Here is a 27,613-nt window from a genome sequence, read left to right as displayed (position 1 = left end):
GTAGTAGGTATCTTTTTAATGAGTTTTAGTACGGAAAAATATGAGGTTATACCACAATATGATTTTAAACTTAGTTTGTTTAAGTAAGTTGAACTACTTTAAACAAGCTGATTTTATAAAATAATAATAATGCCAAGTAGATCGTTCAAGTGAAACCAAGTTTGAACTCAGATTGTGGCCCCGACCAATAATTATGAACATTGGAAACGAAGGCTAACAAAGCCCCTTGTCTTAAGATTGTAAGTAAAAGGTTCCTCTTCCTCTGATTAGTTTGTTTAAGTAAGTTGAACTACTTTAAACAAGCTGATTTTATAAAATAATAATAATGCCAAGTAGATCGTTCAAGTGAAACCAGGTTTGAACTCAGATTGTGGCCCCGACCTTTGGAACTTTGGAAACGAAGGCTAACAAAGCCCCTCGTCTTAAGATTGTAAGTAAAAGGTTCCTCTTCCTCTGAAACGACCACACAGCGGCCTTATCGCTCCAACGTGGGTACATTGCGACATGTCGGTGGGTTGGATCAATTCTATCATCTGTGAAATCTATGTAGTAGGTATTGAGAATTGAATATTTTACTAATTAAATTTATTAATCTTGTATTTAATTTCCCGGTGAATCCAGCATAATGTGTGGATAGGTCGGGTCTGTATAATCTTCAGAATCCACAGTAAACACATCCGTGCCGAACGTAGGCTCCTGAGACTCCCCAGGTTCCGATATGGATGTCCAGAGCTTCTCCACCTTATCCCAATCGTCATATAACACAGTAGCCGTACTATTGTTATGAAACTTCACCATGTGCCTCAAATGGTTAGCACGGTAGTAGTTGGTCTTCCCGCAGCATTGACAGTAGTAGTATGTCTCGTGGACTTTGGTTACGTGATCGATGAAATCCGCGTGGGAGTTGAACGTCTCGTTGCATTTAGGACAGGCATAGCGTGGCTTCAGACTGCGGGGGATGTGGGTGAGGAGGTGATGGGGTGCTAGGCTGTGATTTGAGGCCAGGTGCTGGATGATGGACGAAGTGTTCGGAGAGGAGAAGTTGCACAGCTGACAGTTCAAGTCGGTGGAGTAGGAGACGAACTTGAGCGGACGATTTTCTGAAATGAAGAAGAGGGTGGAAAGTTATAATGGAGAAGATGAGAATATATTGGCACTTACTGTCGAAAATAGATATTAAGCCTTTATTCAACTGTTGGCAAACATTTTCCTGGTTGTTTTTAAGATTAATTAAGATTTTCTCTTTCTGTGCAGTAAGATAATTTTTGGTATAGAAAGCCTGCTTTTTTTAGTCCATTTGATATAAGATAACATTGTAGAAGATCGATTTTCACCTAAATGCTTAGTTAACTTGTTTTAAATAGAAAGTCTGAAACTGCTGGTCACAGAATCTTACTGGTGGATAAGACCAGAGAGCAAGGTTGGGAATTGTTCACTAGCTCTCTCAACAAATAACTTCTGAGATTTTTGAAAGAGCTGATTGTTTAATTGTTCACTAGCTCTATCAACAAATAACTTCTGAGATTTTTGAAAGAGCTGATAGTTTGGGCTTGTACAGTAGCCACTTCCTATTAGGTACCTGTTACAATCTGTTACATAAAGCTATATCCTCAGCTAATCTTTCATGACTTCATTGGAATTTCCATGTAAAAATAGGCTATATTGGGGTATAATCATTTCTTTTTCATTGTTATTAGACTCTACTTGATTTCTTACACTTATTTCATCATTTGATTATTGGCTATATTGGGGTATAATCATTTCTTTTTCATTGTTATTAGACTCTACTTGATTTCTTACACTTATTTCATCATTTGATTATTTTTTCTGCTTCATGTATAAAATTAATGCAATGTTCTATTTCAGCCCAGGAAAAGATTTTATTCAACTATTGGTTCATTTTCCATGTATCACATTGATCTTGTGCAATAATTGCATGTTGCACTTTTCAGAGTGAGATATGCGAAAATGTGACAAGTGTTGAATAAAATTGTTAAATATGAAACCTGTAAGTATTTGTTCTTCTTATCTTTCCACGGGCACAGTTGATGTACGCCATGAAGTTGGCTTTGGACTTATCGAGAAGGTCAACGTACTGGTTGTCCGAACCGGGGATCTGAAATGCGTGAATTGAGGGGAGAGAAAATTTTCAGCTTCCAATGCTTGCTTTGCTTTCCGTGTCCCTGAGGTATTGGTATAAGTAGGGCCAACGCCCTTTGTCACTGCGACCTGGTTAGATCTTTTGTGACATCGTCCGTGACGTAGACATGGCACCTATCTCACGGTGTTGGAAGGATTGGGGGTTTAAAAACCCCTTGGACGCTCAGAAAAAATATCTGGGCTCCTTCCGTGTCCCTAATGTTTGTTTTTCCTTATCCTAGCTATTTTCAATACATCCAGGTGCAAATAGGCTGCTATCAACAACTCAAGGAAACAGCAAGGGACAGACACATTTGGCTACAACGACAAGGCATTGCCTTTAGTAGCTGATGATGATCCGAGCTTCCAGTAGTATAAGGAAAGTTTAACACTGGAGGCGTTCTCGGCCAGCTAACCCCAAAAAAGTGTTTCTCCTCAGCCGCTGAGTCCTTCTTACCTGCCAGTAGTTTCCTTTGTCAGCAGAACAATCTTCCTTATTGACTTTCTTTCCGTATGATTTGATCTCTTTTTTTCGTTCAAAAAAGGGGAAGAGGAAACAATGCAATTCGCGTATCTTGTCTGTTTCACAGTAACCAAAATCCTCCACCAAAATTCCCACAATAAAATATTGTACTGTCAATGTCGGTACCTACTTGGATTTTGAGGAGGTTCAACTACTTTGCTCTTTATCTTGCTATTTTAGTTCAGCTCACTGTAAACTGTAGACCCAGGGGTAAACAGTTAAGCCATATTCTATTATTATGTGACTTTTTTTATACATGACCGAACCAATGACATTGTGAGATTCCGCTTTGTGGAGCATCTGTGGACATGGTGTGGACGTCCAAAGCGGAATCTCATTGATTCAGCCATCATGTTGACTATAAAAAAAAGTCACACAATCGAATACGGCTTTATTTGCTTACCTATCTGCACAGTTTTTCTCTTCACATAGTCCTGATAGCCGAGTATGTGCAGGTTGATATGGTCCAACTTGTGTGCGAGGAGCTCGTGGGGTTCCGGCTCGTGCGACTTGTTCGTGTCAATGTACTGGTTACACCGCGTGCAGAACAGATGCGAGAAGTTGAAATTCTCAATGTAGGGGGCGTTGAACTTCTTGGTGCGATAGTCCAACTGGAGAAGGCCTCCGTCAAACATCTCGGTGAAGTTGAGATGATAGTCGACGTGATGGTCGATATCTAGCTGCTCGCGTATGGTCTGATTTCCGCACAGGCTGCACTCGTGTGGCGCCCCTGAAAACGGGAATGTTTTTTTCTAGATGAACTAGTTTCCCCTGAGAATAAGGCCAGCCAATCACTCTGATAGAGTCAGTTCCACCTGATAGTGTGTGTGCTCATCAGGTAGACCACACATTTGAACCTTTTCAGCCGTACTTGTCAAGTCTACCTGATAGTGTGTGTGCGCTTATCAGGTGTCAGGTATACCTAAGGTTCATAAACGAGAGGAAACGTCGGCGTCGGTAAGAACCTCTTGTCCTCCTCCTGTTTTGTATCTAAATTTACCTATCTTTGTTGAGAAAAATTGCTCTTCAACCTCATTCGGGGAACCTTTCACTTGGAGTCGACAACTTTCCATACTTATACTTACCTCTGTATTTCATGACTCTTTACAACTTTCCGTACTTAACTCTGTATTTCATGACTCTTTACAACTTTCCGTACTTACCTCTGTATTTCATGACTCGTACGTCTGTAATATTGACGAGAGGCATATGTTTGGTTTTGAAATGGCACTGCAGCGCATCTCGACTCTTGTAGAAGAACTTTTTGTTAATTTTGTACTTTTTCTGCGTCACGCTGGTATTGGACATGTGCAGTGAGGTTAGCTCCAGTTTTTCCGTAATCGGGGCTTCTTCTCGGTCGAAATTTACGAGGACGTCGTGCATTTCGTTGACAGAGTCCTCTTGCCGTGCCTGAAAAGTATCAGTGATATTCGTAGATTCGTATAAGCTTAACCCATCTTTTGGGGTATTTGCCCCTATACTTATGCCTCAGAGCGGATTTTTTTTTTTTTTTTTTTTAGCTAAATGCCCTCTAGGGGTGAGCTATTCATTCTAACGAAAGCCACAACTTTAGGTCGGGGTTGTGTTTTTTGGGTCACTAGGAAGCTAATTGCCATGAAAACTCATTTTGTTTAGGATTTAAATCTAGGAGAGAAGTAGAGTATGTAGTGTATATTTGTGTAGAAAATGGAGGGAAGTGTTGTATTTAATGCTCTAGAGTCTAGTCTCTAGTACAAGGGTCGGCAACCCCGCGCCCGCGAAGTTTTGACGGTGATTGTATATGCAGGGCCCTCTTCAAATTTTCCAATTACATGTCAGATTAAAAAATAATAATACTGAAGGCATACAATGTCAACTTCCTCATAGTACCTATTATCTTTGATTATACAATCTTTCAGTGTCTTTTAGGATATGGTAGGGATACGTAATAAAGGTGTACTTCAGAGCGGACTTTTCGTGTATGGAGTTAGGCTAGGTATCAGTGACGTGTTGTACTATCTATATTATTGCGTTTGTATATCCATAGCGTTCTTTGAAATTCTATGCCTACGGTGTCCTTCAACCTCAACTCTGTCCTTTGAAAAATTGCGAACTCAGGATGGTGTACCAACTTCCGTGGTTCCTTGAAGCGATCTAACTTCTACGAGAAAAAAAACTACCTCTCAGAAATTATTTGTGCCACACGAATATTTCTTTTTAGGTACTCTATTTTTTGGAAGAAACTTCGGGAAACCTGGGAAATTATTAAGGAGCGCGGTAGCGCCCCGCCATTTCAAGAAAGTTTGACCGCGCTTCTAGATAATACACACAGTTGGGCCCTTACCCGCTCCTTCATTTTCTTCTGTTCGCGAGATAACATCTTGACAAACTCTTCGAACTCCAGCGATTCTTTGGGCCGCGGTTCGGTCTTGGTCCAATTCAGTCCGGCGCTCTCATTGGCACAAATGTTACACTTGTAGTAGCGGTGGCACAGTTTGTTCAGCTGAATGAAATCGTCCCGGATGAGGGTCTTCGGATTGATCTCAGTGATGTTCTGGTGTTTGCGGAGGAAATGCATCTTCATGTCTTTCTCATCTGCAGGAGGAAGAAAAACATTTCAATAAGCAACGGGTCTTGTCATACACAGAAAGCCCAATTCGAGGTTCAGGTGTAGGGGCAAACAGCCCTAAAGAATGGGTTAAGCTTCTACAAACGGCTCTACGTCTAATTATTTGATTTCCATCGTTGGCACTAATATTTATCACTTTCACCGCTGGGTATACCATTTATTTTGTGCTTCTTTTTGGCGTGCACAACTTCATAGTTTTTCTTGAAGGGAGGGGTGACCTGGATAAGGATAAGAATCGTGCATAACGTTTGTGTAGAAAATGCACACATTTGGACTTGATCAAATAAATGTCGCGCTTCAGATAAGTATAACCATGTGAAAGACCTATTTAGAGTGTACGACTTACTTAATTGTTTAGTGGCATTCTTGGACGTGAGGCACACATTACACTCGTACACAGTTTTGAACGCTTTTGGATTGTTCTTCTCGTGACGTCTGACCTGTTTCTGTACGATGGTTTTGTTCTGCAGAACTTTGGACCACAGGTCTTCTTCTTTGGTCGGCACAGGACAGTAGTGGTTGGGCATGAGTCCCACGGGTGTATAGGACGCCCTCAGACATTTCGTGCACAGGAAGATTTTCTCTGAAATAGAATAAAACAGTGATACCCAAACTGGGGTCCGCGCCCCCCGAGGGTCTGAAGGACTTCAAAACCCCCGGGTAGATCACATACGCGGCCCCTTTTTTCACAATTAAAAAAAGGGGCTGCGAAAAAAAAAGTTTGTGAACCGCTGGAATAGAATATAATATTCCTCGTTTATCCCCACAGTCGAACCATAGACGTTTTGACTTATCTATTATTGGTGAACATTACCATGAAAATAGTTTATTTTCAGTCAATTCACATCAGAATGGAACTCCCTTTTGATTGCAATATAAAATCCAGAATGAAAGATGACGTGATATTATCTGTAGTTTTAACATTTTACATTCTGTAGTTTTGAAATAAGATTCAAAATTGAGATTTATGAAATATTTTTTTAGGACATATAATTTCATTAATTTTGGCTTTAGATTAATACCGAAAGGCCCCCTCAAACAGCGCGGTATATAATTTATGAAATATTTTTTTAGGACATATAATTTCATTAATTTTGGCTTTAGATTAATACCGAAAGGCCCCCTCAAACAGCGCGGTATAGGTATACTGGTATACATGGATCTCGTTTTATCTGCTTCATGGAGGGACGTGAGGCTTTAAATAAAAGTTCTACCCTAGAAACATCACACCCGATGTCCCGTGTATGTACTCCTAAAGCAACCCATTTTTACTTTTTTAATCCTATAACCAGGAAAGTAATGTTCTTCTCTAAGCGGTATTGCGCTAAAATATCAAAGCAGGAAATTACCCGGGTGATTTCATTTAGATTCGACTAGATATGCTCAGAGCTGTGTCCACACATTGTCGACGGTCGTCGATCAACGAGGTGAATCTATGTTGTCGAGGCATTGTGGACGGCTTTTAGTCGTCGATCGACGGCCATCAGCTATGTGTGGAACTGTGGACACAGCTATACATCCGATCAATTGAGAAATGTAATTTCTACTTTAAACTCTATCTTTGTTCGTTGAAATTCGTGTTTCTATACCAGAAGAAAGTCATTTCTCAGATTTTAGGATCGAATATGCGCCACCTTGCTTACTAAACGCTATAAACGCTTCCTCATCGGTTTGAGGAATGACGCAATGACGACCCGGAAAACTTACTTCTAGAAATAGTACTCCAATCCTCGGGGCCCACTCAGCCTCGTGAGGAAAATGAGTAGCTATGACATATAAATGCGCATAGCGACCGGTGCCAGCATGGTAGGTAAACATTATTGGATTTTAGGATTATTGAGATATTGGGAAAATCCTACAATGCTGCTGTGAGCACCAAAATTGTGACATAATAACACAAAGAAACTGCATTTACATTACATTGCATTTAATCCAACGTTCAAACTTAAACCGAGTTGAAACACCAATTGTGGCCCAGGCCATAATCAACACTGTACCTATATCCAGTCGAGTATTAGGAGCCTCTATTTATCACGTCACTAAACTCGGAAAACGCCCGTCATCCCTGGTACTGTGGCCACAACTAGAACAATACAAGCCAAATGTCTGAATGAACAGCATTCTGATGCTGTCACTTGATAAGGCGTAGTCATCGAAGCACGAACGTGAGATTTTTTTGTGTCCACACATAAAGTCGACGGCCGATGATCGAGATCGACGGCCGGTGGACTATGTTTGGACACACCTTAAGAGGTTAGATAGAGGGAACTGTAACTGCTAAGATCTAATCGTCCCGAAATCGAAGAGAGAGGCAGGACAAGATAGGAGAGAAAGCCAGCCGTTCCGAGAACGAATATTATTCGTTCAGGATAAAATCCGCCCCGGGCGGGAATCGAACCGCGGCCTAGCGCTTACAAGGCAGACGCGCTACCAACCAAGCTAACTGGGCTGGTCGAAGGTGACAGTCATCTTTCCCTCTAGAGGAGGGTAGGTACCACTTAGCAGCCAGCGGTGATAGGACCAGTTCCCCATGGATCATTGAAGATGAGCAACTTTGCGCATGGTTGGTAGGTATACGAAGGTTGGTGCCCAGAAAAACAGATGCTGAACCAGATAGTCACACCCGTCCAGATACGAACCACGCGTAACGTTGCTGAACTTCAATGATCTGTCTGGAACTAATACCTACATTCAATTTGAGCTACTTTGGCCAAAATTTAAAGTCGTGAGAAAGGAGAAGTCTTTTTGAGCTTTTTCGAAGATTTAAGCCAAAAAAGCGGCCGAACCGTACATTTCTCGAGGTTCAGCCCACCAACATTTATAATATTTGATCATCATAAACTATCGAAGCTCTCTGCAAAGTTTGAGCGACCTGTCGCTAAAGGTAAAGTCCTGAGAACCGCCGCTTATTCCTTTTGAGCCTTTTCCCCGTATATCGTCCTAAACTTTGGTTCGGAATGACAGCCGAACCGTACCGTACCTTCTGGAAACAGGGCCTAGGGATATTATTGATTTGAATAATTTATCCAATCTTTGTGTCAAGTTTGAAATATTGAAATTTCAACGTGCTATATGGTGTATTTCAACGTGCCACGGAAAGATTGGAGTCTTGAGAAGTGTGCCGCGGTGGTGACAACTTTGAGAAGCACTGGATTAGGCTTCACTTTTTTTAGAACAGCTGATCAGCCATTATTCTATGTTTTTTAACTCCTGGGAAAAACATGGGGAAAATTTTGTAAACAAAAGTCAAAAGTTCAGAATCAGAAAATGGAAAAGAGGAGAGGAAATGGAAATGCCGATCTGCAGAATTAATTAAAGTTTAAAATACCTAACTATAATAATTATTTAGTGAAGTTTTATACATTTTTCTTATCTCTCGTGCGTAGTCGTAAGCTTTTTTTTATTGTTCAAATACAACATTGTAATCCTAATCCTTATCAGTTGTCTAAAAAGTGCCGAGCTTGTATCAAAGGTCGAAGTGCAAAGTAACCATATTCCAAGTAAAAAGAACAGTCTACCTATTATTAGCTCATTACTCAGGTGTCTACATTAAATTTAATCTGACTAAATTGTACCAGCATTAAACAGGGAGGAACTCGATGTAAAGTAAGTGCAAAGTAACCATATTCCAAGTAAAAAGAACAGTCTACCTATTATTAGCTCATTACTCAGGTGTCTACATTAAATTTAATCTGAGTAAATTGTACCAGCATTAAACAGGGAGGAACTCGATGTAAAGCGGAGATCTCTGTTCTTTGTAAAAACTTGTGAAGATATTAGCTGATGTGTTTCTAATCGACTAACACAATGGATTGGTGTGTTAAGTTCAATGGGTTCCTGTCATGCTGCTGTATTCTCATACTAATTAATCTAAACATCATTCATTGCGTGGATAAATTAAGTGTTCCAAACTATGTTGGATCTATTAGCAAACGTTCACCACACGGTTCCAGTGACGGTTCTCAGATCAAGCTCATGATGGAAGAGTCGTGTCGTGTAGAGCTGCACAAAGTTTGTCCGGTATTGCGCTAAAATATCAAAGCAGGAAATTACCCGGGTGATTTCATTTAGATTCGACTAGATATGCTCAGAGCTGTGTCCACACATAGTCGACGGCCGTCGATCAACGAGGTGAATCTATTTTATCGAGGCATTATGGACGGCTTTTAGTCGTCGATCGACGGCCTTCAGCTATGTGTGGAACTGTGGACACAGCTATACATCCGATCTATTGAGAAATGTAATTTCTACTTTGAACTCTATCTTTATTCGTTGAAATTCGTGTTCCTATACCAGAAGAAAGTCATTTCTCAGATTTTAGGATCGAATATGCGCCACCTTGCTTACTAAACGCTTCCTCAACGGTTTGAGGAATGACGCAATGACGACCCGGAAAACTTACTTCTAGAAATAGTACTCCAATTGTTAACCTTCTCTTTAAATAAAACACATATAGTGGATTTCACCAATGACTTAGAGATTTCACTAATGGGAGAATTTTTAGTGATCCAAACAGGAGTTTTTAAAAACTCCTTCTTTTTGGACCACTAAAAACTCCTTTTTGAATGATTAAAAATTTTCCCATTTTAGTTAAATCTCTCATTAAGCCATTGGTGAAGTCCACCAATTGAAAAACTTACTTCTGAGAGTTCTCGGTCTCTGATAGTCCACATCATTGATGCCGATCGTTTTCCTAAACTCGGGTCCGTAGTCCACCAGCAGCTCCGTGTATTTCGGAATGACGATTTTCGCCTTGAAGTAGAACTTCTGATCTAAAACTTACTTCTGAGAGTTCTCGGTCTCTGATAGTCCACATCATTGATGCCGATCGTTTTCCTAAACTCGGGTCCGTAGTCCACCAGTAGCTCCGTGTATTTCGGAATGACGATTTTCGCCTTGAAGTAGAACTTCTGATCCGTTTCGTTGAAATATCGGATGAGGTTTTCCTCGCGGTTGTTACGGGCACAGTTGATGTACGCCATGAAGTTGGCTTTGGACTTATCGAGAAGGTCAACGTACTGGTTGTCCGAACCGGGGATCTGAAATACGTGAATTAAGGGGAGAGAAAATTTTCAGCTTCCAATGCTTGCTTTGCTTTCCGTGTCCCTGAGGTATTGGTATAAGTAGGGTCAACGCCCTTTGTCACTGCGACCTGGTTAGATCTTTTGTGACATCGTCCGTGACGTAGGCATGGCACCTATCTCACGGTGTTGGAAGGATTGGGGGTTTAAAAACCCCTTGGACGCCCAAAAAAAATATCTGGGCTCCTTCCGTGTCCCTAATGTTTGTTTTTCCTTATCCTAGCTATTTTCAAGACATCCAGGTGCAAATAGGCTGCTATCAACAACTCAAGGAAACAGCAAGGGACAGACACATTTGGCTACAACGACAAGGCGCTGCCTTGAGTAGCTGATGACAAGGGCGTAGCCAGCCTCTAGCATAAGAAAAGTTTAACACTGGAGGCGTTCTCGGCCAGCTAACCCCAAAAAAGTGCTTCTCCTCAGCCGCTGAGTCCTTCTTACCTGCCAGTAGTTTCCTTTGTCAGCAGAACAGTCTTCCTTATTGACTTTCTTTCCAAAGTTTGTCCTTATTTGAAAGATGATAGTGAGGACATTGATGTGTTTCAATGCATCCAGATCAACAATGTAAGTGTTTCCATAAATCTTCACAGCATCAATAAAGGTAGTGTTATAATAAAATATTTCAACTGATGGGGATCAAAGAATTAAACAGAAAATTTTGTAAACTATCATACAATGGCCATACATTGTGTAAATTTCATGCAATGGTTATAAACAACATGACTTGCAACCTGGGAGACTGATAAATGTGTATTATTTGTTTAATTTCAGCCCTCCGAGTTATCACCTCAATGCCAAAGCACCATCTGGTCACACTTGGAACAGTTCATTAGCGATGATCATCTGAATCATTTATTTCAACCCGTGTGTCAACCAGACCTTGAACGCATACAATCAAAATGTAACAAAAACTTCAAACTGTTGGCATGTATGTTGGACAACAAGTAAGTTGGGAGAAATCTAATATTAATCATAGTGACTCAAAACATTTAAATTTTACTCTTGAAGTCAGCTCTTTCTTAGTTGATTATGCTAATTGGATATATGTATGTATACCAGTTTATAATAAAAGAATTTATAACATTTTCAAAATGTTCTTGTGACTTCAACATCCTTAAAAAATTCTAACTTTGAATTTTCAAGCAGAGAGAACCCTTTGAAGAACTGCCAGCTTGCTAGGCTGGTTAGGGTTAGCTGTTCTCCTCCCTGTTTATAGTCCCACAGCCAGTCTTCTCGGTGGCGTAGTGGTCAAGACGCTCACCTGGTAAACAGGAGGACGTGGGTTCGATCCCAGCCGAGGCATCGAATTTTATCCTCATTTATTTGAGAACTTGACCACATAATGAGCTCTAAGGGTTAGGTGGTAGAGAACGCCTCCGGTGCTAACCTCGCCTAGTGTTGCCTTCCACTCAAGAGTCTATTATAATTATTATTTTGGCATGGCTACAGCAACATGTTTCAGGGTTCCCCCTCTGAAAAAAATCCCCCAAAAACCAAATTATTATTATTATTTTGGCTTTTTGGTTCTCTGGACAAAATTTGCACCACCATTTTCGTGTTCCTGTTAAAAATACCTTCAATTTGATATATAGGTCGACCAGGTTTGGATAAGTCCTTCTATGGGGACTAACAGAGTGACAGACAGACAGACGACACCTAAGCGAATACAATAGCCCGTCCCTTATACCTTTTTATTACTATCGTAATAATTAAGGACGGGCTAAAAAAAAAGGTTCATCAAGGCTGAAGAAGGGACCTCTTGTCTTCTTTTTTCAAACCTTTTGTGTGGGACAGAACTTATGGCAAGACTATGTATTTCGTTACAGGTAATATTCTAAATAAGCACTACCCATTCTCTTAGGTAGCCTCCATGGCTGAGTGGGTATCACACTCGGCTTAAACGCCGGAGGTCCCGGGTTCCATTCCCGGCGGAGTCGAAGTTTTTCGGCTCTGTGCTTGAAGTTCGGGTTGCACTCAGCCTCGTGAAGACAATTGTGTAGCTACTTTTTTCAAGTAGCGACCAGTGGCGGCACTACAAGTCAAAGAAACGAGCGATGATAAATATGATGATTGAGTAAATGGAAGACTTGTAATACTGTGATTCTCACAAAGTTGTGAAAAGGCTGTTGCTTAACGACGAATAATTCATGATTGTATTTGGTTACAGGAACGACTACCAGAGCTGAAGCCAGACTGTGCTGCTTTGGTGGGCAACTTTACCTCAGCCCAAGTGCAAGATGTAAGACTGAATCCTCTCATCATGAAGTACTGTGGTCATGTTATTCATAGGTAAGCTAGAAAACTGACCATTTTTACTTTTATATGTTTACCATTTCATTTCACACTAGTATCAACAGCCTATTGATCTCGGGAAGTTACTTTACAATACAACACAGGACAGTTTTACCCCCTATTTGTTCCTGAAAGTTCATTCTCATCAGTTTTCTTTAAACAGCAAGACTGTCAAACTGTTTTGACTTGGCGGGGCGAAGTTCTAGCGCGCTCCTTATGTCTCAGTGGTTGGAAAGGAAGATGTTTTAGTAGAGGTTGAAAAAAGCGACCTAAGAAAGAAGAGCTCCTCCAGAAGAACCCTGCCACTTGAAACAAAGTCCGAAAAAATGGGATTTTTTTACTTCCAATTATTATTGTAACTAGTAATGAGAAAGCATTACAATCGGTCCAAATTTTTTCCAAGGCAACTCAATATTTAATAAAATCTTCTTTTGTCTCGCCTCGCACAGATATTGTGACGACGAGCTTCGTGTCTCGTTCCGAGACTCCACGCGGGATGTTATGGATTGTCTCGTGCAGCATAAGAACTCACCAGAGCTGCGCGGCGAGCCCAAGTGCCGTCAGAGCATAGAACATTTTCAACTGGTCACTGCTGGGGACTATCGGTTTACCGTGGCCTTCAAGGAGGCGTGCAAGCATCATGCCATGCGATATTGTCCGACCTCCAGGACGAAAGCTAAGGTAAGAATAGATTTCATGAAATGATAATAAAAAAGAAAAGGAATTTTAATTGTGTTAAGCATAAATGCTTGTCACAAATGTCGTTCCCCGCTAATTATTTTACGCTAAATTTTATGACTTAACATAGATTCGAATCACCAACCTCCAGATTCAGAGTCCACCGTGCTAATCACTGCACCACTGAGGTTGGTCTATATATCTATCCATGTTCTATTATTTTTAAGTGGTGCTAATCAACCCCTGGGTTATATGCACCACTCCAGTTTTGGTTGCTTTATATTAGTTCAAGTAGCTTGGACTCCTTCAGGAATGGGATCATCTTCTCTTGTTCGGTAGGTAGTAATGGCGATAGTTCTGTAGATAGGTGGTGTTTTACTTTCAGGGCGGAAATTAGCAGAACTTGGTGCATTCATCTAGAATGTGTTTGCTTTACCACAAATAATAAATGATTTGATTTGATTCTCATTCCAGGTGATAGAATGTCTAAGCACCATCATTACCAACGACACGCTGTCTGACGCCAGGTTCAGAATACCGCGTAACTGTCGACAGCAGGTCCGATCTCAGCTACTCCAGCAGAGGGAAAACTTTGACCTGGATCCCGTGTTGAAAACCTCGTGTGCCCAGGATGTGGCTAAGTTCTGCCCTGGTGTGGAGAGGGGTGAAGCACAGGTGAGTAAGGCGTTAATATCGAGGCACCTAGACTCGTTTCTTCTAGAAACATTTAATTAAGACTTTCCTGGTGAAGATTTACAGTGAAAGGAAAGATCAGTGGTTGGGTGGAAGAGGTCCCCTAGGAGAATCCTGCCACTTAAATCTAGAGAAAATAGGGATCTTTGATTAAAGCTCAAGGGGACAAAGGTTCCAAAATTCAAAGTTATTGATTGAGTTTGGATTGCCATAGGGCTGTGATTCCTAGACTAGGGTCCGGGGGCCGTGAAGGACTTCAAGACCTCAGGAAGATCACATAAAATACAGGAAAAGAGCCGCAGAGCGTTTACAATTAAAAAGAGTAAAAAGAGGCCGCGTGGAAAAAAAAAGTTTGGGAACCGCTGTCACATTGTATTGCCTATCCTCGCAGGTATTGGAGTGTCTGCTCGAGCACAAAGCTGCTGTGAGCATGAAATGTCACAAGGCATTGTTCCACATAGAACAGCAAGATTTGGGTGACAGCTCGTCAGACTATGCCCTGCTCAGTACGTGTAAACCCATGATCAAATTCTATTGCTACGATGAAGAACCAGCTAAAACCTTGACCTGTCTGAAACGGTAAGTGGGTAATGAAAGTAATAATAAGATAAATTTTAATTATGTTAAGCATGATTAAAGACCGTCACAAATATCGTTCGGTTGACTTGTACTTGAACCACCAACCTCCAGATCCAAAGTTCACCGTGCTAACCATCACTCATGTTAGTTATAGAGTTTAAGAAAGTAAGAGGGCTACTCTCTGTTTTTGCTATAAGGTGAATAGTTCATCCCTAGAGAGGATTTAGCTAAAAATTACTGTCAAGATAAGGGTTAGGCCAGCAACTCCCTATCAAGTATACCTGACGATAGGTACACCTGATCAGGTCAGTGTGTGTGCTCATTAGGCGTCAAGTATACCTAATCAGGTGACCTGATATACCTGTCAGGTCTACCTGATCGTGAGTGGATGGCCTTAGACTTTATCAAGTAGTATAATTAAGCACGATACTCAAGGAAGCATGCCAACCAGTGGTGGATATAGCTTGCCGCGGTATCAGGGGAGGAGATGCGAGGTAACTTGATTATAATATTCATTAAAAAGTTTTTTTTTTTTTTTTAATCAAAGTACATATGCCCATTTCCCACTATCGTCAGAGTACGTATTGGGAGGTCTGCCTGGGAGACCTTAAACAGGGAGCAGACCAGTGTCTTCCTGTGGGACTATAAATAAGGATCAGAGCAGCCAGACCGTAACCACTCTAACCAGCCTGCCTAGCTGAAGGTTACAAAGGGTTTATTATGCTTCAAAGGAAAAGCATCGGTCTTCATGATTATTGACTGTGGTTCGGGACGGACCAAGTAATCTTGGCTAGAGACCATCAACCCTCATCGGTGTAACTACACCACTACTACACCAACAACAACAACAACAGAAAATATTGGGTAGCTGACACTAGTCCCGCCTCTGCGGCTGAGTGGTCAAAAGCACTGACTCTCAACTCGGAGGTTCTGGGTTCAAATCCCGGCCAGGGCGGAAATTTTCTAACCAGACTTTTCCTTTCTTGGAAAGGCATGGAATGTAAAAGAATGTGCCTTGAAGATGAAGTTGAACGGCTCTATCAAACCTCTCCTTATCACCTAACCCTTGTGTTTTCTCAGAGTAATGTCCTGTCTGATGGACAACCTGGACAATGACGTTATGACTGCACCGTGTGAATCCGCCCTTATTCAGATCCAATACTTCATAGCTCGAGACTTTGAGTTGGACCCTCGTCTGTATCGAGCTTGTTATGATGAGGCAACTAGATTGTGTCATGCTAAGAAGGAGTGGTTCAAAGTGAAGGATTTAGAACCGAACAATGGCCCCTTGGTGTTGCCTTGTCTGTACAGGTGGGTCTGAAACTGTAGATTTTTATTGGCCCACCCAAAGTGTTGAAATAATTAAATTTTTTGTTTCATTAGATCTCGGGAAAGCAGGAGCACAGATAGTCAAGTAGTAATGCACTTACATACTTACCATGCAGAAGGTCCTGTTTTCGATTCCGGGGATGGGTTTCCTCTGCTTCAATAGAACAAGCACAAGTTTTCACAAGGGTTATTGCGGTTCAGGACGAGCCATTTAAACATGGCTGGAGACCATCACCCCGGTGTGTGGCTGATATATAAAGGTGTCTTTTCTTTATTCTGCCATCACCATTCGACCAAAGCTAAAGCTGCTACATCAACAATTTGGGTATTGCCTAGTTAGATATGAGCAGAAATAATCCCATTTCCTCCCTTATTTCCAGATACCTGTATCATAGCGAGACCAAGTGGAAGCTGGGTCGCAGCTGTGGTGATGAAGTGAGGAGAGTAATGAGACAACGGGCTGAGTCTGTGCGTCTCTTGCCTGAAGTAGAACAAGCTCGCAGGTATTGGAGTGTCTGCTCGAGCACAAAGCTGCTGTGAGCATGAAATGTCACAAGGCATTGTTCCACATAGAACAGCAAGATCTGGGTGACAGCTCGTCAGACTATGCCCTGCTCAATACGTGTAAACCCATGATCAAATTCTATTGCTACGATGAAGAACCAGCTAAAACATTGACCTGTCTGAAACGGTAAGTGGGTAATCAATATTAATCTTCTTTTTCTTCACCTTTTCCCGTGTTCAGACGGGGTTGGCGTTTTTCGTCAGCCTCTCAATCAGCCCCAACTAGGGTGATTCCTTTAGGCTGACATTTAGTTTGGCTACAAAATTTTACGAGTGGATGAACTTCGCACTCAACTTTTGCTATTTTATTAGCAAGAAAAATTCAGGCTGGTATACTCCCTGTTTAAAGTCCCCCCAGCCAGACTAAGGTGATTTGTACTGTAAACAAGTACGAGCAATTAATTGCATTGTATAAAAACCTTATGGACTAAATGTCCCTAAATGCGAAATAACCAATATCCATACATTCATTCCTTCACTTATCCCAACATAAAATATTTGTTACGTCAGATACAAAGATTCTCCGTCGTTTGAAGAGAAATGCAAGCTGCTAGTAATCAAGCGAATGATCGAGCAGAACGAAGATTACAGATTCAACCCAGAACTGATGAAAGCCTGTAAACCTGACATGAGCAAGTATTGTGTAACTGTTATGGCACATCAACCCCAGGACTCCGAGTTGGAAGGCAAGGTAGGTTACCACGAGAATTATTAATTTTATGTTCTGTGAATTATTCACGTAATTTATGTATATTCAAATTATATCAATAAAGAGGTGCTCTATTAAACTGTTGGTATAATGGAACAACTAGTTCTAAGCTAAGAGTCTAAATAAAGCACTACTTGTTTGTATTTTGGGCTAAGAAAGAATGACCTAATATTTAATACCTCCTGCGTTTGTAGACAAGAACATATTTTGTGCTCGTTGGCTCAAAAATTTTACCACATATATGTTTCCAAGGATATAATTATCTACTTTAGAAATAAGAACGGACCCTGAAAAAAAATGTATTTTCGAATTTCCCCTAGGTGGTCGCCTGTTTGAAAATCAAATTCCGCGAACGCAAACTCCGACACGAGTGTGAAAATAAACTGACTGCAATACTCAAGGAGGCAGCACTCAACTATCGACTCAATCCTCTACTCAAGAGTCTATGTCTATCTGAGGTGAGTAATATGTAGTTTATTAAATGACGATTGACAGAACGAACGATAGTGAGGTTTACGTTTTAACTCGACCGTTTTGCATTTCGTTTGTAAGTTTGTTTGTTTGCTCCGCTATAACTCGCGATTGCCTGGTTCGATTTTGATGAAATTTAGTACAGAATTACAGAAATTTTAAATATCAAGGCACGTCGCAAGTTTAAATTTGGGACTTATTTGATGATAAATGAGAATTAATACATAGTAAAGGAGACACTTATAATGCTGTGATACCCACAAAAGTTGTGAATAAGCTCTCTGCTTTGCCACAAGTAATAAAATGCATGATTCACTACTTATTCCCTTAGATCCAAGGTCTGTGTGAGATGGAGAAGGAAGAGGAAATGGACTCACAGCGTGGTACAGTAGAGGAGTGTCTAAAGCGAGCCCTGGTCGCGGGCAAAATCCGGGACCGTGCCTGTCGTGAAGAGGTCGCCGCGCTTATAGAAGAAGGGAGAGCAGATATCAATGTGGATCCTCTCCTGCACGCTGCTTGCTCGCTGGATTTGACCAAGTACTGTGCAGATGTAGCCCCCGGGAATGGGAGACGTAAGTCATGACGTATATGTTTTCATAGAACATTATTACTATTTATCCATTATAGTTTTCCCTGAACAATGTGGTCAGACATACCTACTTACCCCATATTTTTCTTTTATGCAAAGAGCAATCTCTTCTCTGTACTGTGACATAATTGTAAGGCCAAGGCCAGCGACTCAGTATCAGATACCTGACGGGCGTCTACCTGATGCCTGATGAGCAAAAACACTATCAGGTAGACCTGACAGGCGGACCTTTTCAGCCGCACCTGAGATACCTGATACTGAGTGGCCGACTCTGGAGATTGTCTCTGTGCTGTGATATCATTGTAAGTTATTAGACATTGTAAAACTTGTTGTTGATCGTATCAAATACAAAATATGTCATTATTTTGCAGAGTTGATGTGTCTAGAGGAACTGGCCAGAAGAGACAGAGCAGATGGTGTTAGTCTACAAGAACAATGCAAAACTATGCTGTTGGCTCGCATAGATATGTTCCGAAATGCTGAGGCTCTGGTAAGTTTATCCACTTTTTTTCTCTTGAGCGCTTCAACAATGCTTATGGGCATATCGTTCGCGCTAAAGGAAAAAATAATAATTTTACTGAGGCATACTACCCTAGATTAAGCAGAGCACTTTTTTAAAGCATTTATTTTCAGCAGAGGGGACTAAGATCGGAGTATATTTTCAGGATGCAGTCGAAGAATACAGAACAATCACAAACCAAATAGTTGGTCAAAATCTAGGATGAATTATTTACCAATCTCCACTTGAATATGTGCTCCTCCTTACTCTAGTTCTGTACCTACGTACCTACCCTTTTAGGGTCCGCAGACAAGGTTAATATTACTTCACAAGGTCCAAAGGATGGGAAAAAAGGTCCATCTTTAAAATGTTATTCATATTTGCATAGCTCATTTCACATCCGGAATAACACTTTTTCCGATTCTTTCAGATCTCTGCCCCTAGCTCCCTACAGGACATGTATGGCGCCGTACAACGGTCCCCGGCCCGTAGATATCTGGCAGGACTTCTGATTTCCATAGTGGGAGTAATATTCCTAATGGGACTTGTGTGTGGTAGGGTAGCCAACCGTAGTGCTGCTGCCAAGCGGAAGTAAATAGAACTATTAACTAGAGATGTGTGAGTGAGTTATAAAACGAGTCTTTTTTCAGTGGACGACTCAGTCAATGATTTTTTTAACGCCTTATTGTTATTATTTGTAAAAGTAGGGTAATAGGCTATTCAAGCCTTTGTTGTGAATGTAATCGAATATGATATAAATTTGTGTCCAAACAGAGTTGACCGATCGATCGACGAGGTGAAATTATGTTATCGAGGCAGAGTGAACCGTTCAGTCGACATCGATCGACTATGCTATGTGTGAACATACTTAAAGAAAATCTCCGTTTTTAGTGCCCAGTTGATAGTGTAGTCCGATGCAAATCTGACTCTTTGACTGAGTAGTGCAGTAGTGAGTAGTCCACTGAAAAGAGTAGTTCATGACTCACTCACTTCACATCTCTAACGTCAACCCAGCCCGACTTTTCCCTAAGTGTCTTCTGTGTTGGGGAAAGTAAGCCACACTGGCTGACCATCCTCCTATTTTATTTTATCTGGGAAAAATGATACGGCGATATCCAAATAAGTGACTTTTGCCAAAATTAATTCAGAATCAAAGGAGTCAGTTTTTATGACCATTTTGAGAAAATATTTAGATGAGTATAATATTTTCCGTGTCTTAGTTGTGTTATCAAAAGAAAAGCGAATTATCTCCAAGAATATTTATTCAAGATATGCGTTTGCAACTTTTGCAAATTAAGGTGTTTAATGTACCTATCTATTTGCTCGAAAAAAGAAGAAGAAATAGCTCACCCCTAAAGGGGATTAAGAAAAAAATCTTTTGTTTGGTATTGCCATATTTTCCTGGATTTTCTATTTGTGATAAACCCTTTGTTTTTCAATGGTTCTCGTGTCATATGAATTTGCTTTAAGGGACTAAAGTAGGTCTTTAGGAGAGTCCCTTTCTATTTTGTTCGGGTTTCTTTGTGTCATATTGCATTTAGGCTTTAAATTCAGGTCATAGGTTTCTAAAAAGATTTTTAGGAATTCGACTTAGCTTACTTTAATACGTATAATTGTATAGAACTCTACGTACAAATCAATCTCCAAAGATTACACTTACCTATTATTCTGTGTGTAATTGTGTACGTAACATAAATTTACGTAGCTCAGTTAAAAGGAATTTAGTACCCAAGAGGTTCCGCTTCAAACGTGACTCATTGCTCATTGTGTTTTTAAGAATGAACTGAAGATATGTTACAAATACTATTACATTAGATTGATCTACTTACCAGATAATGAATCAAATTTTATTTATACACCCTTTTAATCAAATTATATGGAAGGGTTACCAGTGAGTTTCCAAGGACAGGGACTTACCAAATCGATTCATCTTGAGGTTGAAATCAATCGAGGATCGAGGTATACCTTATACATAGCTGGATCTAAAATTAAACACAATCCCAGGTAATCTGGCCTGGAGCTGGAGATCCCAGTCAAAATTGGTTATTTCTTACTAGTTGAGTGTGAAAAAAATTATGGCGGAATAATTTTTCTACGGGTCATATTGGTGAGTAGGTACCTGTCCTACCCGGTGGCGTAGCGTGGTCTAAATTCAAGTGTAGGGCGTGTACGGCTCATGGACAGGTCTACCAAGTCCCATCACAGTACATGCCATTAATATTTATCGGCATTAGATTTAACTTTTGAGTTGTATGGCCGCCATACATACACGCTACGCCACTGGTCCTACCTATAACAAATCTTCCCCATCTAATTATTTTGTTTTGTTTTACCAAAGTTTACAAGTCCCATTTACTGTAGCCCAAACTTAAAAGGCCTTTCTTTTATGTATACGTATGTGTATACAATCTGGGTATATCTCTCTCTATTTTTCTAAGTTAATTATTTTAAATTGTGGTATACTGGATTTTAATTTGGATTCGCGTATACTTAGCTATTTGTACGTCATTTTGATGTCTAAAGGTTTTAAAATACGATCTGAGGTGCTTTATTTTCATGTAGGTATATATTTTTAATCATAAATGTTCTCTAAGTGTTTGGTAAATTTTATATATTTTTTGTATAGAGTTTTTTCTCTTCTTACCAAGATAATCAAATACGAGTATGTTATGGAAGAATAAGTAAATCAATTGAAGCTTTTACAAAACAAAACGTCTCCGTAACAGTTCAGGAAATGTGTTTATTTTACGTATGCTAAACGCTTGACGTGAGTTTTGCATGACAATTCTATTAAATTTAAACCTTGTAATTTTATACAACTATTTTGTATTTATAAATGAGTAAAATTATAAATTGAAATAAATATATTTCAATTCCCCAGTGTTTCCTTTTTCTTTCAATTCACAATTATACAGACCTAACGCCTAAAAATCATCTGACCACACAACTTACAGACGGAACCATAACTTCCATGTCAAAGGATGTGAAAAGAAAACAAATGTATTAATAAATAAAAAACTCTTGACTTTTAGTTTTACAAATTTAATATATTTATCTATACGCGTATTTCGGGTGTTACCCGAAAGAATTGAATTAAATATTTGAATTTGAATTTATTTATTTTAAAGTGCATACAATACAGGTAATTGACAAAGTATAATGGCAACACCCTATTACATTATAGACACTAGAAGAATAACAAAATAAAAGTAAAAAAAAAATAATAAATATAAATAACAAAATAAGTAGAGGAAAGAAGAAAATGGAAAGTATGATTGATTTAGGGGCGGAGAAAGGGAGATAGGTGTATATAAAGAGAGAGAGAGAGAGAGAGAGAGAGAGAGAGAGAGAGAGAGAGAGAGAGAATGGGGTAACACCCGAAATACGCGTATAGATAAAATATATTAAATTTGTAAAACTAAAAGTCAAGAGTTTTTTTTATTTATTAATAGTATTGAAAGTTTTACCAAGTGTTATTTTGGTCTTATTATAATAAAACAAATGTGTTGGGGAATTACGAGTAAATAAAATTATTCATTTAGTATAATGTAATCGAATATGTAAGGGATAGTAGGTACAAAGGAAAGTAAAAATATAAAGTAAACTTTTTTCACTTACGTACAAACAAAAAATAAATAAAAAATTAATACCTATTGCTACATAATATTTTAATGAGATATTTTTCTTAACATTAGATTGATTTAAATCTAAGAACTTAATAAGTTATGTATGCCATCATGAAGTTGAAGATACATAGAATAAAATACTTGGAAGTTTTCAGTGCAGAAACAAAAAGCCATGTGATTCTGCAAAAGGAAAGTGAATTACTTACAATAAAACAAATCAGCAAAAGAAAGTAAAAACATGAAGCGGTTAAAAAAAAGTAAAAATTGTTTGATTTTCGGACATATCGCATATTCAATGGAATAACGTAACTCCTTTTTTTTTCGAAAAGGGGAAGTTACGTTATTCCATTAGATGTGCGATATTCAGGAAGCTTGATCTCTTAAAACGTACAGGATACACAAGTTTTCATAATCATCAAACTATCATGACAACATAAAAACCTAAATATTAAAATTTGTAAACGTGAAATCTTAATAACTAATCTAATGTGGGGAGGGGTGATAATGTAGCTTATCCGGACCCAGTATGTAATACTGGAGGAGTCATATTACCAGCGCGCTGGTAACACCAAAAATAAATACATACATATAATCAAACTTCTTTGCAAGGTTCGTACCTTTTATTGGTCATTCCCATTTCAAAAATACTGGAGGAGTCATATTACCAGCGCGCTGGTAACACCAAAAATAAATACATACATATAATCAAACTTCTTTGCAAGGTTCGTACCTATTATTGGTCATTCCGATTTCAAAATGGCACAAGCTCCGGCTTTTACGGATGGGTATACCATTTTGTTGATTTGATTGAGAGAATTGTTCTGAAAAACCAATAAATGGAAACTTATAAAATACGATTAAATGAGATTGAATACGGTAAACTCGAAGTCGCGCTGGTTCAGGCTGGGACCCAGCCATAAATTTACCTGTGTTTATTTTTGAAACCTATCTACGCAGGTTGACGCTGATTACCTGCGCGCTGGAAATCTGACCCCAGTAGCAAACTTAACAAATTTAACTGGGTCTGAATGAGAGAATGATAATAATGGAAATGAAAATAATACACTAGGGGACGTCAAGTAAAACCTAAGGAACATTGTTTGTTCTAACGGAGTTCTCAATTAAACAATTTTTTTCTTTGCTCACAAAAAACAATTAAAATATTCTTTCAAACAAATGATAATAATGGAAATGAAAATAATACACTAGGGGACGTCAAGTAAAACCTAAGGAACATTGTTTGTTCTAACGGAGTTCTCAATTGAACTTTCTTTGCTCACAAAAAACAATTAAAATATTCTTTCAAACGCTCCATTCCACAGTCATTTTGGTTAGTTTAAATAAATAATGGTCTCTTTAATGGAAGGTAACACACTAGACATGGTTTTTGCTCAAGGTATCTACCACTTGATTCTTGGAGTTCAATTTTGTAGTAAAAATTTCAAATAGTGATAGAATTCCTTGCCTCGGCTGGGATTGAACCTGCACCCTCTTCTTGACTAGGCTAAACCTTTGATCATTTAGCCACCAAGGCACATTAAACAGAGAACATCATCGGAAATTTTCTATTTTAATTGTTTAAACTAACCAAAAGTGACAATGGAATTTGACCTCAACATAATAACTTTTCTTTAATTTGAAACAAAATAAAAATCTTAACATTAAGAAGTAATACTGTCATTGGAGTAATCAAAAGTATGAATGAAATAAGAAGACAGTCGCCACGATTTTATAAATCATCTTCTTTCTAAAGAAAAAGAATTTAAAAAGAACCCTAGGGGAGAAAAAAAATTTCACGTTCAGGTTGGGGACTACAATCATTCTGCTAGTAGAAATAAATATTTAAACATAGGATCTCATACCTGATTGGTGGCCTTAAAAAACAAACAGTCGACCAATGAGATGCGAGATCGTCTCTAGAAGAAACTGTGGTCCCAGACCTCTGACGTGTTCACTAAAATAATGCCATACTATCTTGATACAAAATCACAAGGAAAGAAATGTCAAAGAGTAGGTAGTCAAATAGAACTGAAGAAATTCTAAAAATCAGAGAGTGCATAAATCACAAACTATATGCACACATTGGAATTAACATAATTCCAAATCAACTTTCATTTGTCAATAAGGAAACACAATTGCTTCATTATTTCACATCAGTTTTGTCCGTCAGTTGGTTATTCACACCTAGCTCTGCGATTTTCTGTATTAAACTTTTTGCTAGTGATAATTGTTTCTTGTTACTGATGATGGTCTGTAGGGTTTCTTGGATTTTGCTGACAATTGGTTTGTAGTCAATTGGCTCTTCTTCAGGTTCCTTGGGTTCAGGGGTGTCCTGCTTTTTTGGTTCAGAGGCAGCTGCTTTCTTGGACTTTGGTTCCTGAAAGTGGAAAAGCAAAACTTAGTTTGTCAGGAATACCTTTTTTCATTATCACAGTTCATATTATCTACATTTTACAGTATAGCACTTTAAATCAACAATAAGTTTTTTTTTACCTTCTTGGACTTGGTAGGAACTGGGGCTGGATCAGGTTTGGGTTCTTCAACTTCTTTCGCAGACTTGCTCTCTTCCTCTTCTGTATCACCATTTTGCAATGATTCAGCTACAGCTGCTTTGATGGCTTTCTTTGGGGGAGCAGACTTAACCTGGACAAACAAAATGAATAAAATGTCAGCAAGAAACAAATTAAGGCCAGAGCCTTGAAAATAGTAAAACTACCAAGAATAATTATAAGTATACAGTACAACTATAAAAAACAACTGTATGGTACTCCAGACAAGGTATGTATTGTATAACTGGTTGTTAGGAAACAATATAATTTCTTGCCTCTCTGACTAAGTGACCCACATACAATATTAGTTTCCTCTCTACCAATCTACTTTCTGCTCTCCCAAAATTTCTCTCTCCCAAAATTTACTTAATTCTCTTCTTTTCCTGGTAAACAGGAGGGCGTGGGTTCAATCCCAGCTGAGGTATGGAATTTTATCCTCAATATAATTTGAGAATTTGACCACAATAATAGTAGTAGCCTACTGCTGGAGTAAAGGGACTTTTCAGTCCTATGCGAGCAGTATAAATAAGCACTATTATTATATTGAAATAGAAAAACTTTTTTTACTTATTTATTTTTCTATCTTGGTATCTCCACCTAAGCTTTGCTATTGGATAGTGAACTTATGAACTTACAATTTTAGCTGGAACTTCCTCGTCAGAAGAAACACTTTTTCTCTTGCTAGAACCACCACTGCTACTGCTCAACATTTTCAAAGGGTAGAGTGCATAGTATGCATCAAGTCTTTTCGAACTCTCTTTCTTCTGAACACTCTCAATTTCTTTTACTGCATCATCCCATGCTGATTTCAGATTACTTTTCACGTTGAACCCTGGCTGAGGCTTAGTGGTGTCTCCGGATTTGAATTTCAATTTGTTGAATTCTTCAAGGCCTTTAAAGTCCATCAATGCAGACGATGACACCCAACTGTGCTTTCCATTGTCCCCAAAAAAGTGAACATGCACCAAAGAACCTTTTTTTGCTGAAACACATTAGAAAGATTTATTAGATATTGTATCAACCACTGGATGAACTGGACTTGTTGACCTTTTTATGGTCATGTACCAGAATATACAAGCATTGGTTGATGTGAATAAAAAAAAAAGAGTACAAATATGCTGAGAGTCATTTTTCAAACCTATCTCAAATACAACCCATCATTCAATATGTGTATAGGTCCGTCAATGGTTTATTAGGCTGGAGCAGCAGCACTTTCTATTTGTATCTGGCATTACCATTTGACACCAGCAGTCTACAGTTCCATTCTGACTTTATTACCATTTTCCTCCCACATTTTACATGCATTTTTTTGTGTAGAAGTCTGAAATGCCCATCAACATGAGGCTAGTTTTTCAGCTTACCAGGTTTTTGATAGTTCTGAGTGCCAGGACTGGTTGAAATGATACAAGGCCAGTAAGGGTATGATCCTATTTTGGCCCACATCAAGTCCCCGACAGAGAAATCTGTACTTGATTTGGCCATGACTGGAAACAAACAAAATGGAAAGAATATGAAGTAATCTATATCAACAAATATGTAAGCCAAAGCTCGGAGAATATACTGATCAAGCTAAAGGTGACTGTTGAACTTCCTATCAGCAGCTAGATATCTCAAGAACAAAATCCAGGGGTAGAATTAAATCTCTTCTGTTACTTCTCAATAAAAGGTGCTTACCAAAGATAGGTGTGATAAATTTTATTTATCGAGATTGTAGTGTTTCACAGAAATACCATAATCTGTTTCTAGTGTTTTAAAGTAAACACTGTTCAATCATTTAACAACCAATGATAAAGTTTTGGAGCGAAAATTTAACGGTTTTGGAAGGGAAGAGTGTAGCCATCCAGTGATCTAGGCAAATCATTTTTTACGATTAGTAGCTAGAGCACTTACCTGGTAACCAATGGACCTTTTAGATTTGCAATATAACTGATAATTTCAACAAGAGATAACAATCAAACGGGATAATAAAAATTACGACGCTTTGGTATTTTTATTTTCGTTACTACCTTGTGAACTTGTGCCGCCTTTTGGGTATCAAAGGGTTAAAGTGTATTTTGGTTTGTAAAATGGTAGGGATTTATCTCAAGAGGGGAAATAGACTGCCATACTGCATTTTAAGAACCGTTCACAAAAATCATTATCGTTGAGCGTTGAGAAGGAAAGATTTTTGTTGAAATATTTTTCTCAAGAACTGTTACAACTTTTCGTGAGGTCAAACAGATTTTTTTCAGGTGCCTGTCCACATTCAAGTATGGTTGAAACCTGAAACACGACCAGAAAAGAATGGTGGCGGCTGCCCGGCGGCGGGCGACGTCAACGACAAGTGGGAAGGGGCTCTTTACAGCCGTGAAGCTAGCACACTTCCCCTCTCATGTTGAATCAGCTGGAATGTTGGAAACGTTTTGATTGGTCGATTTGATGCTGTTGAGGTGCAAGAGTAGGAAAACTGTTTTGGTTCGATTTCGCTGGTTGCTGGTTGTAAACGTTCTCGAACTAAAATTTTTCGTGTGAAAACTTTAAAATATCCATAGGTAATCAAAGGATTTATAAAGAGCTTTAATTAAATTGGTAATGGACTTAACAGTAGTTCGCCTGTGCTTTTGATTAGTAGGAAGGTGTATTTTTCCATGTGTGCTTTTAAATTCTGAATAGAATGTTGAGAAGCTTAGTTATTTGTTTCAAAC

The 27,613-nt window shown here is 39.1% G+C and overlaps 3 protein-coding genes and 3 long non-coding RNA genes across 7 annotated transcripts; 2 read left to right on the top strand and 4 right to left on the bottom strand.

Moving 5' to 3' along the window:
• Positions 1-386: 386 nt before the first annotated feature.
• LOC103509380 lies at positions 387-11,038 on the bottom strand. The gene is made up of 9 exons (XM_017444170.1): positions 11,026-11,038; positions 10,793-10,977; positions 10,166-10,309; positions 9,911-10,022; positions 5,617-5,853; positions 4,986-5,236; positions 3,826-4,072; positions 3,066-3,392; positions 387-1,100 (listed from the first exon to the last, which is right to left on the bottom strand). The coding sequence occupies exons 1-9, from the start codon at positions 11,036-11,038 to the stop codon at positions 601-603; spliced, it is 2,016 nt and encodes a 671-aa protein (XP_017299659.1). The 3' UTR covers positions 387-600.
• Positions 2,037-2,652, bottom strand: LOC113467519. The gene is made up of 2 exons (XR_003391574.1): positions 2,597-2,652; positions 2,037-2,116 (listed from the first exon to the last, which is right to left on the bottom strand). It is a non-coding gene; the product is annotated as an uncharacterized LOC113467519 (long non-coding RNA).
• On the top strand, positions 10,842-11,278 carry LOC113467518. Its single transcript, XR_003391573.1, has 2 exons — positions 10,842-10,915; positions 11,123-11,278. It is a non-coding gene; the product is annotated as an uncharacterized LOC113467518 (long non-coding RNA).
• A 1,207-nt stretch (positions 11,279-12,485) lies between these two features.
• LOC103520815 (Golgi apparatus protein 1) lies at positions 12,486-21,627 on the top strand (the record flags this gene model as incomplete). The annotated part of the gene is made up of 9 exons (XM_026823734.1): positions 12,486-12,640; positions 13,093-13,324; positions 13,796-13,996; positions 14,406-14,593; positions 16,997-17,177; positions 17,516-17,653; positions 17,998-18,238; positions 18,627-18,745; positions 19,185-21,627. Coding segments are annotated over 9 exons (1,620 nt in total), but the record flags the coding sequence as incomplete, so codon positions are not given.
• A 781-nt stretch (positions 21,628-22,408) lies between these two features.
• LOC113467517 lies at positions 22,409-23,194 on the bottom strand. The gene is made up of 2 exons (XR_003391572.1): positions 23,111-23,194; positions 22,409-22,997 (listed from the first exon to the last, which is right to left on the bottom strand). It is a non-coding gene; the product is annotated as an uncharacterized LOC113467517 (long non-coding RNA).
• A 416-nt stretch (positions 23,195-23,610) lies between these two features.
• On the bottom strand, positions 23,611-26,955 carry LOC103509368 (histone-lysine N-methyltransferase NSD3). Of its 2 annotated transcripts, none has more exons than XM_008473978.3 (5): positions 26,820-26,955; positions 26,291-26,413; positions 25,565-25,911; positions 24,874-25,023; positions 23,611-24,757 (listed from the first exon to the last, which is right to left on the bottom strand). In XM_008473978.3, exons 2-5 carry the CDS (start codon positions 26,409-26,411, stop codon positions 24,524-24,526), a joined length of 852 nt encoding a protein of 283 aa, XP_008472200.1. In that variant the 5' UTR covers positions 26,412-26,413; positions 26,820-26,955; the 3' UTR covers positions 23,611-24,523. The 2 variants fall into 2 exon arrangements, with proteins under 2 accessions (XP_008472200.1, XP_008472201.1); XM_008473979.3 differs by lacking the exon at positions 26,820-26,955 and adding an exon at positions 26,604-26,744.
• Positions 26,956-27,613: the final 658 nt, after the last annotated feature.

The sequence above is a fragment of the Diaphorina citri genome, unplaced genomic scaffold (assembly GCF_000475195.1).
Source record: "Diaphorina citri unplaced genomic scaffold, Diaci psyllid genome assembly version 1.1 scaffold493, whole genome shotgun sequence".
NCBI lineage: Eukaryota > Metazoa > Arthropoda > Insecta > Hemiptera > Psyllidae > Diaphorina > Diaphorina citri.
This window is presented reverse-complemented; position numbering and strand designations above follow the sequence as displayed.